The 13,249-nt window shown below is 34.2% G+C and overlaps 6 protein-coding genes across 6 annotated transcripts; 3 read left to right on the top strand and 3 right to left on the bottom strand.

Annotated features, from left to right (window-relative positions):
* Positions 1-161: 161 nt before the first annotated feature.
* Positions 162-1,593, top strand: aifB (NAD(P)/FAD-dependent oxidoreductase; the record flags this gene model as incomplete). The annotated part of the gene is made up of 2 exons (XM_020579462.1): positions 162-995; positions 1,576-1,593. The coding sequence occupies 2 exons, from the start codon at positions 162-164 to the stop codon at positions 1,591-1,593; spliced, it is 852 nt and encodes a 283-aa protein (XP_020430137.1).
* Positions 1,594-2,067: 474 nt separating this feature from the next.
* Positions 2,068-5,957, bottom strand: sec24l (putative transport protein; the record flags this gene model as incomplete). The annotated part of the gene is made up of 6 exons (XM_020579461.1): positions 2,068-2,122; positions 2,569-2,810; positions 2,909-3,751; positions 3,938-4,367; positions 4,469-4,673; positions 4,778-5,957. The coding sequence occupies 6 exons, from the start codon at positions 5,955-5,957 to the stop codon at positions 2,068-2,070; spliced, it is 2,955 nt and encodes a 984-aa protein (XP_020430136.1).
* Positions 5,958-7,151: 1,194 nt separating this feature from the next.
* Positions 7,152-8,407, top strand: rpl4 (60S ribosomal protein L4; the record flags this gene model as incomplete). The annotated part of the gene is made up of 2 exons (XM_020579460.1): positions 7,152-7,154; positions 7,307-8,407. The coding sequence occupies 2 exons, from the start codon at positions 7,152-7,154 to the stop codon at positions 8,405-8,407; spliced, it is 1,104 nt and encodes a 367-aa protein (XP_020430135.1).
* A 211-nt stretch (positions 8,408-8,618) lies between these two features.
* On the bottom strand, positions 8,619-8,765 carry PPL_08651 (uncharacterized protein; the record flags this gene model as incomplete). Its single annotated transcript, XM_020579459.1, has 1 exon — positions 8,619-8,765. One exon carries the CDS (start codon positions 8,763-8,765, stop codon positions 8,619-8,621), a length of 147 nt encoding a protein of 48 aa, XP_020430134.1.
* Positions 8,766-9,024: 259 nt separating this feature from the next.
* On the top strand, positions 9,025-10,934 carry PPL_08650 (uncharacterized protein; the record flags this gene model as incomplete). Its single annotated transcript, XM_020579458.1, has 4 exons — positions 9,025-9,558; positions 9,829-10,054; positions 10,323-10,554; positions 10,913-10,934. 4 exons carry the CDS (start codon positions 9,025-9,027, stop codon positions 10,932-10,934), a joined length of 1,014 nt encoding a protein of 337 aa, XP_020430133.1.
* Positions 10,935-11,045: 111 nt separating this feature from the next.
* PPL_08649 (synaptic vesicle VAT-1 family membrane protein) lies at positions 11,046-12,319 on the bottom strand (the record flags this gene model as incomplete). The annotated part of the gene is made up of 4 exons (XM_020579457.1): positions 11,046-11,327; positions 11,405-11,516; positions 11,579-12,122; positions 12,190-12,319. 4 exons carry the CDS (start codon positions 12,317-12,319, stop codon positions 11,046-11,048), a joined length of 1,068 nt encoding a protein of 355 aa, XP_020430132.1.
* Positions 12,320-13,249: the final 930 nt, after the last annotated feature.

Here is a 13,249-nt window from a genome sequence, read left to right as displayed (position 1 = left end):
ACATTACCTTTTTAAATATTCAAATCCAACAACAACAACAATTGTTTTGTCGGTTTTTTTTTTCTACCTATCCTATTTTATCTATCTATTTCTTTACTTTCTTAAAATATATAGTTTATCTATCTCTCTATAAATAATTCTAAATAAACAATTAAACAATAATGAGTCACCATCCAAAGAAAAAAGTGGTCATTGTAGGAGGTGGATATTCAGGTGTATATCTTGCAAAATCAATTGATGATAGATTCGATGTAACATTGGTTGAGAGAAAGCAATTGTTTTTCCATAATATCACTGCGTTGAGATTGGTGGTGCAACCGGATCTGTGTGAAAAAGTATTTATACCAATGAACAATTTGCTAAAGAATGGAAGAATCATACACAAGTTGGCAGTTGAAATCACACCAAAGATGGTGGTGCTCGACGATGGCGATGTTTTGACATTTGATTATCTGGTGATTGCCACCGGCTCCAACAATATGACTCCGTACAAATCACCGACCGACACCAGCAACCTCTATCCCTACTATCAGCGTCTACAAGAGACCGTAAAGAAGGCGCGCTCCGTCGCCATCATCGGTGGCTCGACTATCGGTGTCGAACTGGCCGGTGAAATCGCGTGTGAATATCCAAACAAACCGGTGACACTGGTGCAACACATTGGACGTCTCTGTTCGCACCGTCTCGGTGACAAATTCTCTGATAAACTCATCAAGAAGATGACCAAGATGGGCATCAAAGTGATGATGAATACCGTGGTGGACATTCCGCCCGAAGCCGTTTCCAACCGTAACAACATGGCTGTGGTCGAATACGAACTGAAGGAGCAAGTGCTGCTCACTGACAAGAACGAGAAGATCGAAGCCGACCTTGTTTTCTGGTGTCTTGGAAACCGTCCAAACAGCGAGGCGTTGCGCGCGCACTTTGGTGGATCGATAGACCACATGGGTCACCTGAAAGTGAACGAATCGATGCAAGTCGAAGGCCACGAAAATGTATTTGCCATGGGCGACATCACCAATGTCTCTGAACTAAAGACGGCGTATAACGCGCTGTTCCACGCCGTAGTCGTACGAAAGAACCTCGATCTGATCGAGAAGGAAAAGAAGAAGCTCAACAAACACACTCCGACCTACCCAATGTTGTTTATCTCGGTCGGTCGTAAGAATGGTGTCTCCAATATCCCCGGTGGAATCATACTCGGTGGATTCATCACTAAATTCATTAAATCAAAGAACACATACATTTCATCCTGTAGAAAGTTACTGAACAATCCGAAAACAGTGCCGCAAATTGGCCAACAAAATTGTTTGACTCTTGGATCTACATCCAGTAGTAGTTGTGATGTCGAAGAGGAGGAAGAAGAAGAGGATTTCGACTTTGATGCTTCAAATTAGCAAATTTGAAGAAATATTAAAATAATTAATTTAATCCATAATAAATAATTTTTATTTATATATATAGTGTAAATTTTTTTATTAATTATTATATTTATTATTATTATTATACTAATAATTGTGAATATTATTTATTATTTATAATTTGTTTATAACATTGATAATTTAAATATTATAGAACTATGAGAAATATTAATATTTATATAATAATTAATATTTATATAATAATAAATATTTGTCAATAAGAATAATGATTACATGGACAAGTAAATTTAATGTGGAAGGTATTTAATCCTTAGAAAATAAACTTTGTGTAGACTATTTTTTTGTCGATTTATTTTTTTTATTTTTTATTAATAAATTTAATTAATTAATAAAAGCTCAATGTTTGAGATTCGAGGTTACACGAATAACTTTTGATACCCAATCCCCACACACCACTCCTTTTTTTCGATTAATCAATTAATTAATTTTTGTGGGTTTTTTCAAAAAGGCATGTTTTGCAAAAATCTCTTGAATCATGCAAAAAAAATAGTAAAGTTAAAGGAGGGAATTTTGAGATTCTCCACAAAGTTATTATAAAGTAGACTTATTATTACTAAGTCAAAAAGATAATATACGATTTGTTTTTATTAGTGTTTGTTTGTTTGTTAGATTTGATATTTTTTGTTTAATAAGTGGTTGCCATCAAAAGTATTTCCGAATCTCTTTGTAAACTTGAAGATCTATTATAATTAAAAGAGTGAAAAAGAGTGGTATAGAAAAACAAGTTTGAGTAATCATGTATGACAAAAGGTATTTTAATAATATTATGATTATTTTATTTGAACAGTAATTTAATCGACTAATGATAATCGATATTATTGACTGATTGATTTGTTGTTTGTTTTTTAGTTGTTTTTTTTTTTAGTTGTTTTTAAAAATATAATTGTAATTAACAAATATATTATTATTGTTATTGGTTGATTGATTGGCTTGATTATTATTATTATTATTATTATTTGAATATAGGTGTTGGAATTGGTGATTTTAAAAGAATATAATTGTATACTATTTATATAAATATAAAAAAAAATATGTTGAACAAAACTATATTATTATGATTATTATTGTTGTTGTTGGTTGTATTTTTTTTTTTTAATTAATTAATGGAACATATTTATATCCTTACGAAAGCTTATTTTGAATTTGTCTGTGAATTTGACATAAAAAGTCTATATAAGAGACGGAATCAACACTCTTGTCCTCAAAGAGTTGCGATCTGAGAGTTGAATCTAAAAATTCGTTTTGAACCACAAATTGGACTTCTTTGCTTGGTTCCATTCCTCTCAATCTTATGATGGCAGCAATAATATTTTCAACTTTTTGGTGATATGGATTAGCACCATTCAACGATACAAATAATTTTGAAATCTAAAAAAAAGATAATAAAAAAAAGTGTTAGAAAAAAAATAGTTTAGTATTTTTTATAATATTTAAAATTGTAATTAAAAAAAAAATATTAAACTTACCTTTGCAGAATTATTACCAACAGTTGTGTCAATGGAGAAAAGATCACGTAGAACGTTTTGGTTTGCAAATTGTTGTACCCAACAGTAGATGTTTCTACCGTCTTCGAAGAGGTAGACACCGTCTTGTGCGATTTGCTCCAATGAGAGTCTGACAAATTGTGGGATGACGGTGTGTTGTTTGTCGGGGTGTGGATTTCCGTGTTCCGCTTGCAAGTTGTGGATTGGGTAGACACGTGGGTAGATGAGTGGGATGATCTTGTTGGGTGGGAGCGATGCCAGCAAGTTCATGTAGAAGTAACGGAGATCTGGTGAGATGTCCGACGAGATACGGAAGGGCGGTGTCTTCATCATCGAGAGGATATAGATTGGCAGTAGTTTGAAGCACTCTGGGAGGATCAGTTGAGTGTGTGCTTTGTCGGCAGCACAGTTCTTTCTGTAGGAAGCGAGCAAGTCCAGCGACTTGTCGACCATTTGTGAACGGACTTGACTTGGTCCAGTGGTTATAATGTCACGCGCAGCATAACGAGCAAACAATGTGACGATCGAATCGAGGTCGGCATCTTTAAAGAAGTTTGGAAGGATCGAGTCGACGTTGAGTCGGATGTTGTGGATACGAATACGATTCTCTCCGTGAATGGTTGTGTACATCATGGCAAACTGGATGTATGCCTTGGATTTTGGTTTCAGCTTGTCGTCGTACTTGATGAGCGAGGTGATGCACTTGTCGTCGGTGATACCGGCGATGCGAATCTCGCCATTCTCCTCGGTGACGTTTCCATAGTTGTTGGTAACGGTGAGACCACGACTGCAACGAATCTTGATGGCTGCGCGCAAACCATATGGCTGGGTGGTGTAGTGAATGATGTCACTACGCAACTGGTCCGAAGTTTCCGGTGTGTAGTGTGGGTAGTAGTGGACGTGTCCACCGGTGGCGGCGGCCAATGGACCGGAAGTGGGGAGGTCGCACACCTCGGTCGGGATTATAAAGAGATCGACCGAGACATTGGAGGTGGCGCAGTGCTGTGATACCGGTTTGTAGAAACTATTGAATGCAGTCGATGGCAATAGATTCTTCTCGATTTTGGCATCACGCTTTGGAATGGCGCCTGGATTGCCCTTGGGGAGGTTAGTGCTGAAGGCAAAGACACGACCTCCACACTTTTCGAGAGCCAACGACGCAGACTGGACAGCGGAACCGAAAACAAACTCACGGTTGGGTGCCAATGGCTTTGTGAAAAAGTTGGTGATATTGTCAAAGAAAAAGTCGACCAGTGTCTTGGACTCACGATAGTCCACCAAGAAACCATCTTGAATTGGCACGAATACACTGTTCTTTGTGATCACCTTCATCTGTGGCATATTATAATTCTTTTTAAAACTCCAAAAATGTACTTCCGAATCATATGTAATAATACCTATTCTTCTTGGTGTCTTATCATACATTTCATTCAACACTTTCCTAAAAATATTTGTGGAAATATCATCCGATTAAAATCTAAACTCTACTACTACTAACGCATTCATTTCATCAATCCAATCAATCAATTGATTTCAACTTACTTTAAACTTTCGACGATATTAATCAAGATACCATTGGAAATGGTGAATGTAGAAATCTCAATGACAAAGATATAGGCTGGTACCAACACTGGATCATTAGTTTTCTTTGCAACAAACTCATAACTTCCTCTTTGTAACTCTGGTCTCTGTTCATAATCTGTTCTTAATCCATTTGGCAATGTTGCGCTAAAGTATTCAGTTGGTACTTTAATAAATAATAATAATAATAATGATAATGATAATAAAAGTTAGTTAATATTTGAATATCATCAATTGAATGTTATGTTGTGATGTTGTTATGTAACTTACCATCATTTTCATAATCACATAATTTACAAACAAAGAATTTACCACCGTTGACAAATGTGTTGTGTGGGTTCATGTAACCGAGACAACGACTGCAACGAATGGGACCGTTGACACCGTGGTCAATGAGTGGAATCTCAAAGTTGGCAAGTGGTGTGGTATGTACTGCAAAGGGCAGTTGGGTGGTGTTGAGAAGGTCTTCACTCTCGGGTATGGTGTAGATGGTCGATCTCATGAATTGTGGGATAGATACGTGCTGATCGATCACGACCTGCTGGATGGAAGAGGGTGGTGGATTTTCATTGCTGTTGGTGTTGAAGATGTATGGTTTCATTGGGTCGACAATCGACGATGGACTTGGTACCTGTGCAACATTGATACGATTATCCGATGACTGTGGTACACTTGGTTGTTGTTGTTGAAGCATTGGATTCGGTAGGTTTGGCATTCCTTGATTTCCACCAATCGATAGATTCTGAATGTTTGGCATCTGTGATTGATATTGTTGCTGTTGTGGTTGTCCATATTGTGGCTGTTGTTGTTGGTATGGTTGTTGATTACCTTGCATTTGTTGTGGTTGTCCATAGGGTGCTGGTGAAGCTTGATTGTATCCTGTTTGTCCAAATGGTTGTTGTTGTTGTTGTTGGAATCCTGTTGGTGGTTGAATTGGTTGATATCCTGTTGTTGGCTGTGGTTGTTGTGGGTATACTGGTTGATATCCTTGTTGCATTGGTTGACCTACTTGTGGTGGTGAGTTATAGATTTGAGTCTGTGGTGGTTGTGTTTGTGCGGTTGGTGGTGGTACCTGATTGAAGTTTGTTGGCGTTTGGTAGACCTGTGTAGTTGGAGGTGGTGGTGGTGATTGTGGTTGATACATTTGTGTTTGAGGCACTTGCTGTTGTTGTTGACCTCCATATGGATGTTGTTGCATTGGTGGTGGTACTTGCTGATTTGTCATTGGTGGTGCTTGTTGACCTCCATATGGTTGTTGTTGCATTGGTGGTGGTGGTGGTACTTGTTGATTTGTCATTGGTGGTGCTTGTTGACCTCCATATGGATGTTGTTGCATTGGTGGTGCTTGTTGACCTCCAAATGGTGGTTGTTGCTGTTGTTGATATTGAGGATAACCACCTTGTTGTTGACCTTGCTGTGGATATGAATTGGGTGGAGGTGGACCAGACATCTCTCTCTTATAAACTTAAGTTTATAACTCTGATTCTACAAATCAAAAAACAATCAAGCAACTAACTAACTTTCCTTTCTATAGAGTAATACTAAAGTCTAAAAAACACTTTATTATCGATAAATTTTAATTAGATACACATTCTTTGCTCTTCATTTTAACAATAGAAAAAAAAAAAAGAGTATTATTGAAGTTGTTGTTGTTTATTTACCTTTAATTGTATAAATTATATGAATTTTCAAAAAAGTATTATAATAATACAAAAATAGTGTAAGTAAAGTAAACCTAATCTATCTATATTTTTGATAAATTGATATTAATATTGGAAAAAGTTTGACAAAACTAGACTAATAACATGAAGTGCAATCACTTTAAAAAAAAATTTTATTTTTTATATAAATTGTGTGTGAAAGGTGAGTCACTCATTCTAAAAAATGAAAAACGTTACAAACTCTTCATTATTTTTAAACACATCATTTTAATGACTCATTTAATTGACCAGATAAGATAACACACCCATCAGTATTTGTTGCCTTTTACAGACATAATACAATTCTATTGATAGACAATACATATAAATCAAATAGTGACAAGCAAGATATTTTAATTTGATAATAAACATTTTTCTTTTCTTTTCTTTTCTTTATTTTTGCATAAATAAGATTTATAATTATAAAAACAACAAACAAAAGAAAAGATCAAAATATTATAATATTTTGAAAAGATCAATCTGTTATGTTAACTATCTAGTTGAAATTTAATTAAATAGTTGCATTTTATAATTATTCTGTGGTGAATGAACAGAACATATATTCTAATTAATTAAAATTATATATTTTTATTTTATTTTTTTTATGAAAAAACATTAAATATATTTTTATAAATGATTGATTCATTTTAATTTCTATATTGTTTCTTGAAGTTATAGATCTGCAAATGGTCAAAATTAACTTTGACCATCTGATTAAATTATTGAGAATGCATTCTCACTTTCAATTACATTGTAACGTTGAAAATGAAATTTTCAATTGAATGAATTTTTTAAAATTTTTTGGATGCGTGAGACGAGCGAATCCTGACCACCCCACTACCACTCAGCTTCCGACTGTCACTCTGTATCCCTTTTAACAAAAAGAATCAGAGATCTTCAATTTTTTTTTATCCTTTGTTTAATAATTAGATATCAAGAACAAAATGGTATGTATCCTATATCATATATATCTCTCTCTCTCTACAGATTCAACAGCACAGACGCAGACAAAACACAACACATACAACAGATTAGAGATGAGATTATAAAAAGAAAAGGTGTTCTAATATGAGATTTGATTTGATTTGTTACTATATAGTCCGCTCGTCCATTCGTTCAAGTATACAACGGTGAGAATGCCGTCTCTGGTAAGGTCAAGCTTCCAGCTGTTTTGACTACCCCAATCAGACCAGACCTCGTCAACTTTGTACATACCAACGTCAACAAGAATCACAGACAAGCTTACGCTCCATCATCACACGCTGGTGAACAAACCTCTGCCGAGTCATGGGGTACTGGTCGTGCTGTTGCTCGTATTCCACGTGTTGCCGGTTCCGGTACTCACCGTTCAGGTCAAGGTGCCTTCGGTAATATGTGTAGAGGTGGTCGTATGTACGGTCCAAACAAGGTCTGGAGAAAGTGGAACCGTAAGGTCAACGTCAACCACAAGAGATACGCCGTCGCTTCCGCTTTGGCTGCCTCTGCCATCCCAGCTTTGGTCATGGCCCGTGGTCACCAAATCTCACAAATCGCCGAAGTCCCATTGGTCGTTGCCAACTCTGTCATCGACTCATTGACCAAGACCAACGCCGCCGTTGCCTTGTTGAAGAAGTTGAACGCCTTTGCCGACGTCCAACGTTGTGACGACTCAAAGCACTTGAGAGCTGGTGCTGGTAAATCAAGAAACAGACGTTACACCATCCGTCGTGGTCCATTAATTGTCTGCTCCGGAAAATCACAATTGAGCCATGCCTTCAGAAACTTGCCAGGTGTCGATGTTGCCAACGTTTCCCGTTTGAATTTGTTGAAGCTCGCACCAGGTGGTCACTTGGGTCGTTTCGTCATCTGGACCCAATCTGCCTTCGAGCAATTGGACTCCATCTTCGGTACCTACTCCAAGAAGTCCGCCAACAAGTCTGGTTTCCGTCTCCCACGTCCAGTCTTGCAAAACGCTGATGTCCAACGTTTGATCGGTTCCGATGAAGTCCAAACCGCCATCAAGGAATCCCAACACTCTGTTACCGCCCCACGTGGTACCATCGTTCGTAGAAACCCATTGAAGAACTTGAAGGCTATGTTGAAGTTGAACCCAGCTGCCGTTCACAGCCGTAGATCCAACGGTAAGAAGGTTACCAAGAAGGCCCACAAGAAGTCTGTCACCCCATTGAGAAAGGCTTTCATCAAGCAAACCTTTGCTTAAATATCTAATTAGACAAAGTTCATGTTGTCTGCGTTGATCAAATCGTCTATAATCCGGATTATTAATTGATATCTCTCTCACAATAAAAACAAAGGAACATAATTCAAAGTTATGGATTATTTTTTTAACACAACAAACAATCAAATCCCTATTTATAACAAACACAAAAAATTTAACTTGTTTTCAAATTTATTTGATAATGATAGAATTATTAATTAATTATTGGACCACCAAATTTGAAGAAAGTTATGATTATGACTGTAGAGAAATGTGTCCAATCGCAAAATTTATTTTTATTAGAACGGAGTTGGAATGATTTTTGATCAAAACTCTTTAAATATTCCTGTCTAATCTTCATTTTTAAGATAATTTTTCTTGTTTGATATCTAACTTTCAGGTATATATAGAGTAATTGATTGTCTTAATTTTTTATTACTAAGTTATTTTCTTGAACTTACTCATTTAAAATTATTTCTTTGTCATAAAGTTAGTTGGCTTAAGTTCAGGGTTTTTCATTTTTTTATTGGGGTTTTGCAAAAAAAAAAAAAACCCCAGGCAACCCTTTTTTTCTTTTTAAAACCAAACTTATCTTTTGTAATTGGTATAGTTAAAAAAAGATGAATACATCGGAAAGCAATACAATAGAATGTTGTAATTATGAAGATGATAATGAATTAGTGAAATTCTTCAAAGATAAGACGATTTCATTGCTTCCATATTGTTTATTTTGTAATAAGAAGATGGAAGCTCTCAACGAGACAAATCACTTGATTAGGTGTTGTAAATTGTACCATCAAATGCTATCCGAATTAAATATTCAAAACTTAGTACTTGTACAAGAATTACAAAAGAAAGATGAGAAAATAGCACATTTATTACAATTATTAGAATCAAAAGGTGTAGTTTTACCAACCTCCAATCACAACTCTATTTATGATTCAAAACCAGCTCCAATCACTCTAATACCAACTACAACTACCACTACCACCACCAGTAATTCAAAATCAAAACCAAAATCAGATATCAATAAAGAAGAAATGGATTCTTATGCTAGGAAAAAGCAATTAGATGGAGATGCGCAACAACGACTCAAATGCTATCTCTCAGCTCCAATCAGAGACGTAACAAATGGAAATATCGTGAGAGCGCCTGTATGTTCTTCGCCTGTTCGTAAGCTTCACAGGATATACATTCATTTTGGAGAGGAAAGGATAGCTGTATGTCGACCAGGACATTTAAGTAATTCATTAGAATCAATTAGCTTCCTCCAAGAATCCTTTAGTTCAATAAAAGACCCTAGTAAGCCGATTACACTTGGTTATAAAAGCGAAATTTGCCAGAACTGTTATTCAGCATCAAGTAACTACCTTAAGTGTAGTAACCCATTTGTCAAGCCACTTGAATTTGTTTATTTTTGCAAGTTCAACTGCTTACAAGATTACCTCAAGAATAAGAGAGAATATTGGAAATCGTGGTGTGAAGCAAATAAGATTTCTTCATCAGACATCACCAATGTTGACCAGGAATCAGATATCGATCAAGATACTTGTATGCCTCAAGAGCCACCAGCAAAGAGGGGTAGACCATCAAAAAAGATTGTTGACAACGATGTCAATAATACACCAAAAAAAAAAAAGAAAACTAAAGGCAAATAAATTTAATGTCTTTTAAAACTAATTAGAGTTGTGTAATTAGAAAGAATTGAAACCCTTTTTGAAGAAGATGAACATCTCCAGTTCTTTAAACTGTCCAAAGAAAACATTCTAGAGTTTTGCAGTTATCATGAAATTATATATGAAGAAGCTTTAGCTTTTCTTTTAAGGTGTAGGCATAACTTTTCATAAGAAGTAATGGAACGTATTTTTTTATACCAACGAAGGAAGTGTATATGTATTAAGGTCTAATTTTCGTAAAGTTCTGAAAATATTGTCAGATTATTGCGTTGGATATTTCGAAGACTTATCCATCGATTCTGATTACTTGGAAAACGAAAGTGTTATTATGCAACATAACCGAGAAAATACTAGAGTTCATTTGGTGGTTGATGGATCAGAGCAAAATATACAAACACCAAAAGACAAGAAACAGAGATTTAACTTATTCAGTGGCAGTGATTGCTTATTTAACTATTCGATATCACTCATTTGGTAGAACTAATGATTTCTTTGAGGATACTGGTTGCACAAATAAAATAGAATAATATTATAAAGCTATAAAATTAAGTTAATTTTACATTTTTTTTTTGAGATCATTATCAGTTTAATAAATAAATATCAACAAAACTTTGATAGAACTGATGATTTCTTTTAGATACACTGAAAAATAAATATAGTTTTATATGTAAAAGGAAATAAGAGGTTTTAATAAGAAAAAAAGGGGCTACCTGGGGCAACCCTTTTTATTTTTTTTTTTTTTGCAAAACCCCAATATTGACTGCACTTAAGCCTAGTTGATTGTTAGTATCAACTTTATTTTCATTTATCTAATTTTTAGTTTTTATAATAGTATACCCCCACTGTCTAAATAAGTTATTGTTTGTTTTCATTTACTTTTATTTTAATATTCATTTATTTACAAAGATGCTAAACAAATTTAGATAAATTCGAATAGAGATAACAGGAGAGTATGTTTTGAATGTTTAAGAATTAGGAATCATTGCTCTATCGGCCTCAGTTGGTACAAGAACAACTTTACCGATATTCTTTCTTTGTTCAATGTATTTATGTGCTTCACCAGCTTGCTCAAAAGTGAATTGTTCACTGACGATAGCCTTACACTTTCCTTGCTTGAATAACTCTAGAATCTCTAACATCTCTTGCTTAATCATTGGTATATGCGATGGAATGAAAAGATGTCCAATATTTACACCAGAAACAGTCTTGTTATCATTCATTAAATGTAATGGATTGAACGATGGAATCTATTTGTTGGTAAGTAAAGTTAGTCATTTCATCTTTCTATATATATAAAATAATAATAATACTATATAGTACTTACTCTCATATATTGTTTCAAAATATTAAAGATACTTCTTGTTGATCCACTTACCATGTTGGTAACACCGAATGCAATGATATGTCCACATGTATTTAAAATATGATATCCAGACCTATTTTATAAAACAATTAGTTTAGATAATGATTAAAAACAACATTATTAGATAATACATACTTGAATTCACCCAATGGGTCAATGATAACATCAACACCTCTCTTTCCTTCTAGTTCATTTTGATACATGTTGGTGATCTCTGTTGCATAATCTTTGGTTGTATAGTCAATGGGATGTGTGCAACCGAGTTGACGAATGAATTCATGTTTACTTGGTGATGCAGTTCCAAAGATGGTGACATCTGGAATGGTTTTCAATAGTTGGATGGCGGCGACACCAACACCACCAGCAGCCATATGAACAAGAACTCTTGCACCCGGTTGAATATTGGCAACTCTGAACAACATATGATAGGCAGTGATATAGTTGACTGGAATCGATGCTGCCTCTGCAAATGTCATATCATCAGGAATCGGGAATACCATTTGATGGCTTAAAACAATGGTATCGGAATGAGCACCAAACTTGGTGCAAACAGCAACTCTTTGTCCGACTGAAACCGATGTGACACCCTCACCCACTTCACCCACAACCCCAGCAGCTTCATATCCAACAACACAAGGTGTAGGTGGTGCATCTGGATATAATCCTTGTCTTGCCATAACTTAAAACATTGTTAAAATCTAATCTTCTTTATTTGTTGTTAAATATATATTAGACATAATAATTACCTTCAGCAAAATTTAAACCACATGCTTTAACATTGATTTTAACTTGACCTGCACCAACGGTTGGATCAGGTGATGTTCTGACTTGAAGTACATCGTATGATCCTGGTTTTGTTATAACTATTTCTCTCATTTTTTTATGTATGTATTTATTATTTATATAAAAATATTTCTATTACTTATTAAATATTTAATCTATTTATAAGTTAAAATTTTTTACATTTTCATTCTTTTTTTTGAATATATTTCCTATTTTAGATCTTATCATGGTGTCATTATGAGTTATTAACCACTCACTGAAAACCCCACATTTTGATTGTTTTTATATTGTTTATGCTGAAAACATCATCGTGTTGTCATTATATTTGTACCCGGATCAAGCTTATTCAAAGTAGAAATAATAGTTGAAAGTAATAATTCGATGGAAAAATAAATATTATTTATTTATATTTATATTATTGATAAACGTTATGAAAGAAGAAAAGAATAGATTAATAAGTTTAATAAGTGAGTGACTTGATATAGAGATTGGAGCTACTCTACCGTGATCGATGTAACCAAAGGTGAAGGTTTGACCGTGTTTGATATTTTGGTAGGAGGAAGTATCCGTGATCGTAAATGATATTCCATTCAGAGTTGTTGTCTCGAATTTATTTGGGGTATCTATGTTCAAATTTTTTAATTTCTAACAAAATATATTTCAAAATCTAAATAATAACAACTTTTCAATAATATATTTCTCTAAATAACTTAGATACCCAAATAAATTCATCAACATTTATTTATCAAATTGGTACTGATGACAGGGTTAAAAAATCACTCTACTTTTTTAATATTAAAATTTTTTTTTAATTAATATTATATAAATAAAATTTTATTTATAAATCTATTATTTATTTATAATTTTTAATCATTAAATAAATACATACATTGTTTAAATTTATCATAAAAAAAACATTATTTATAATTAAAAAAAAAATTAATAAATTATTATTTTAAAAAGCGAAATGGTTTTTTTGTCCTTTCTTCATTCCTAAAAAAGTAATGTTGTTAAGATCTGTTT

Source organism: Heterostelium album, assembly GCF_000004825.1.
Source record: "Heterostelium album PN500 unplaced genomic scaffold PPL_scaffold9, whole genome shotgun sequence".
NCBI lineage: Eukaryota > Evosea > Eumycetozoa > Acytosteliales > Acytosteliaceae > Heterostelium > Heterostelium album.
Note: the sequence above shows the minus strand (reverse complement) of the source record. Positions and strands in the feature narration are given on the sequence as shown.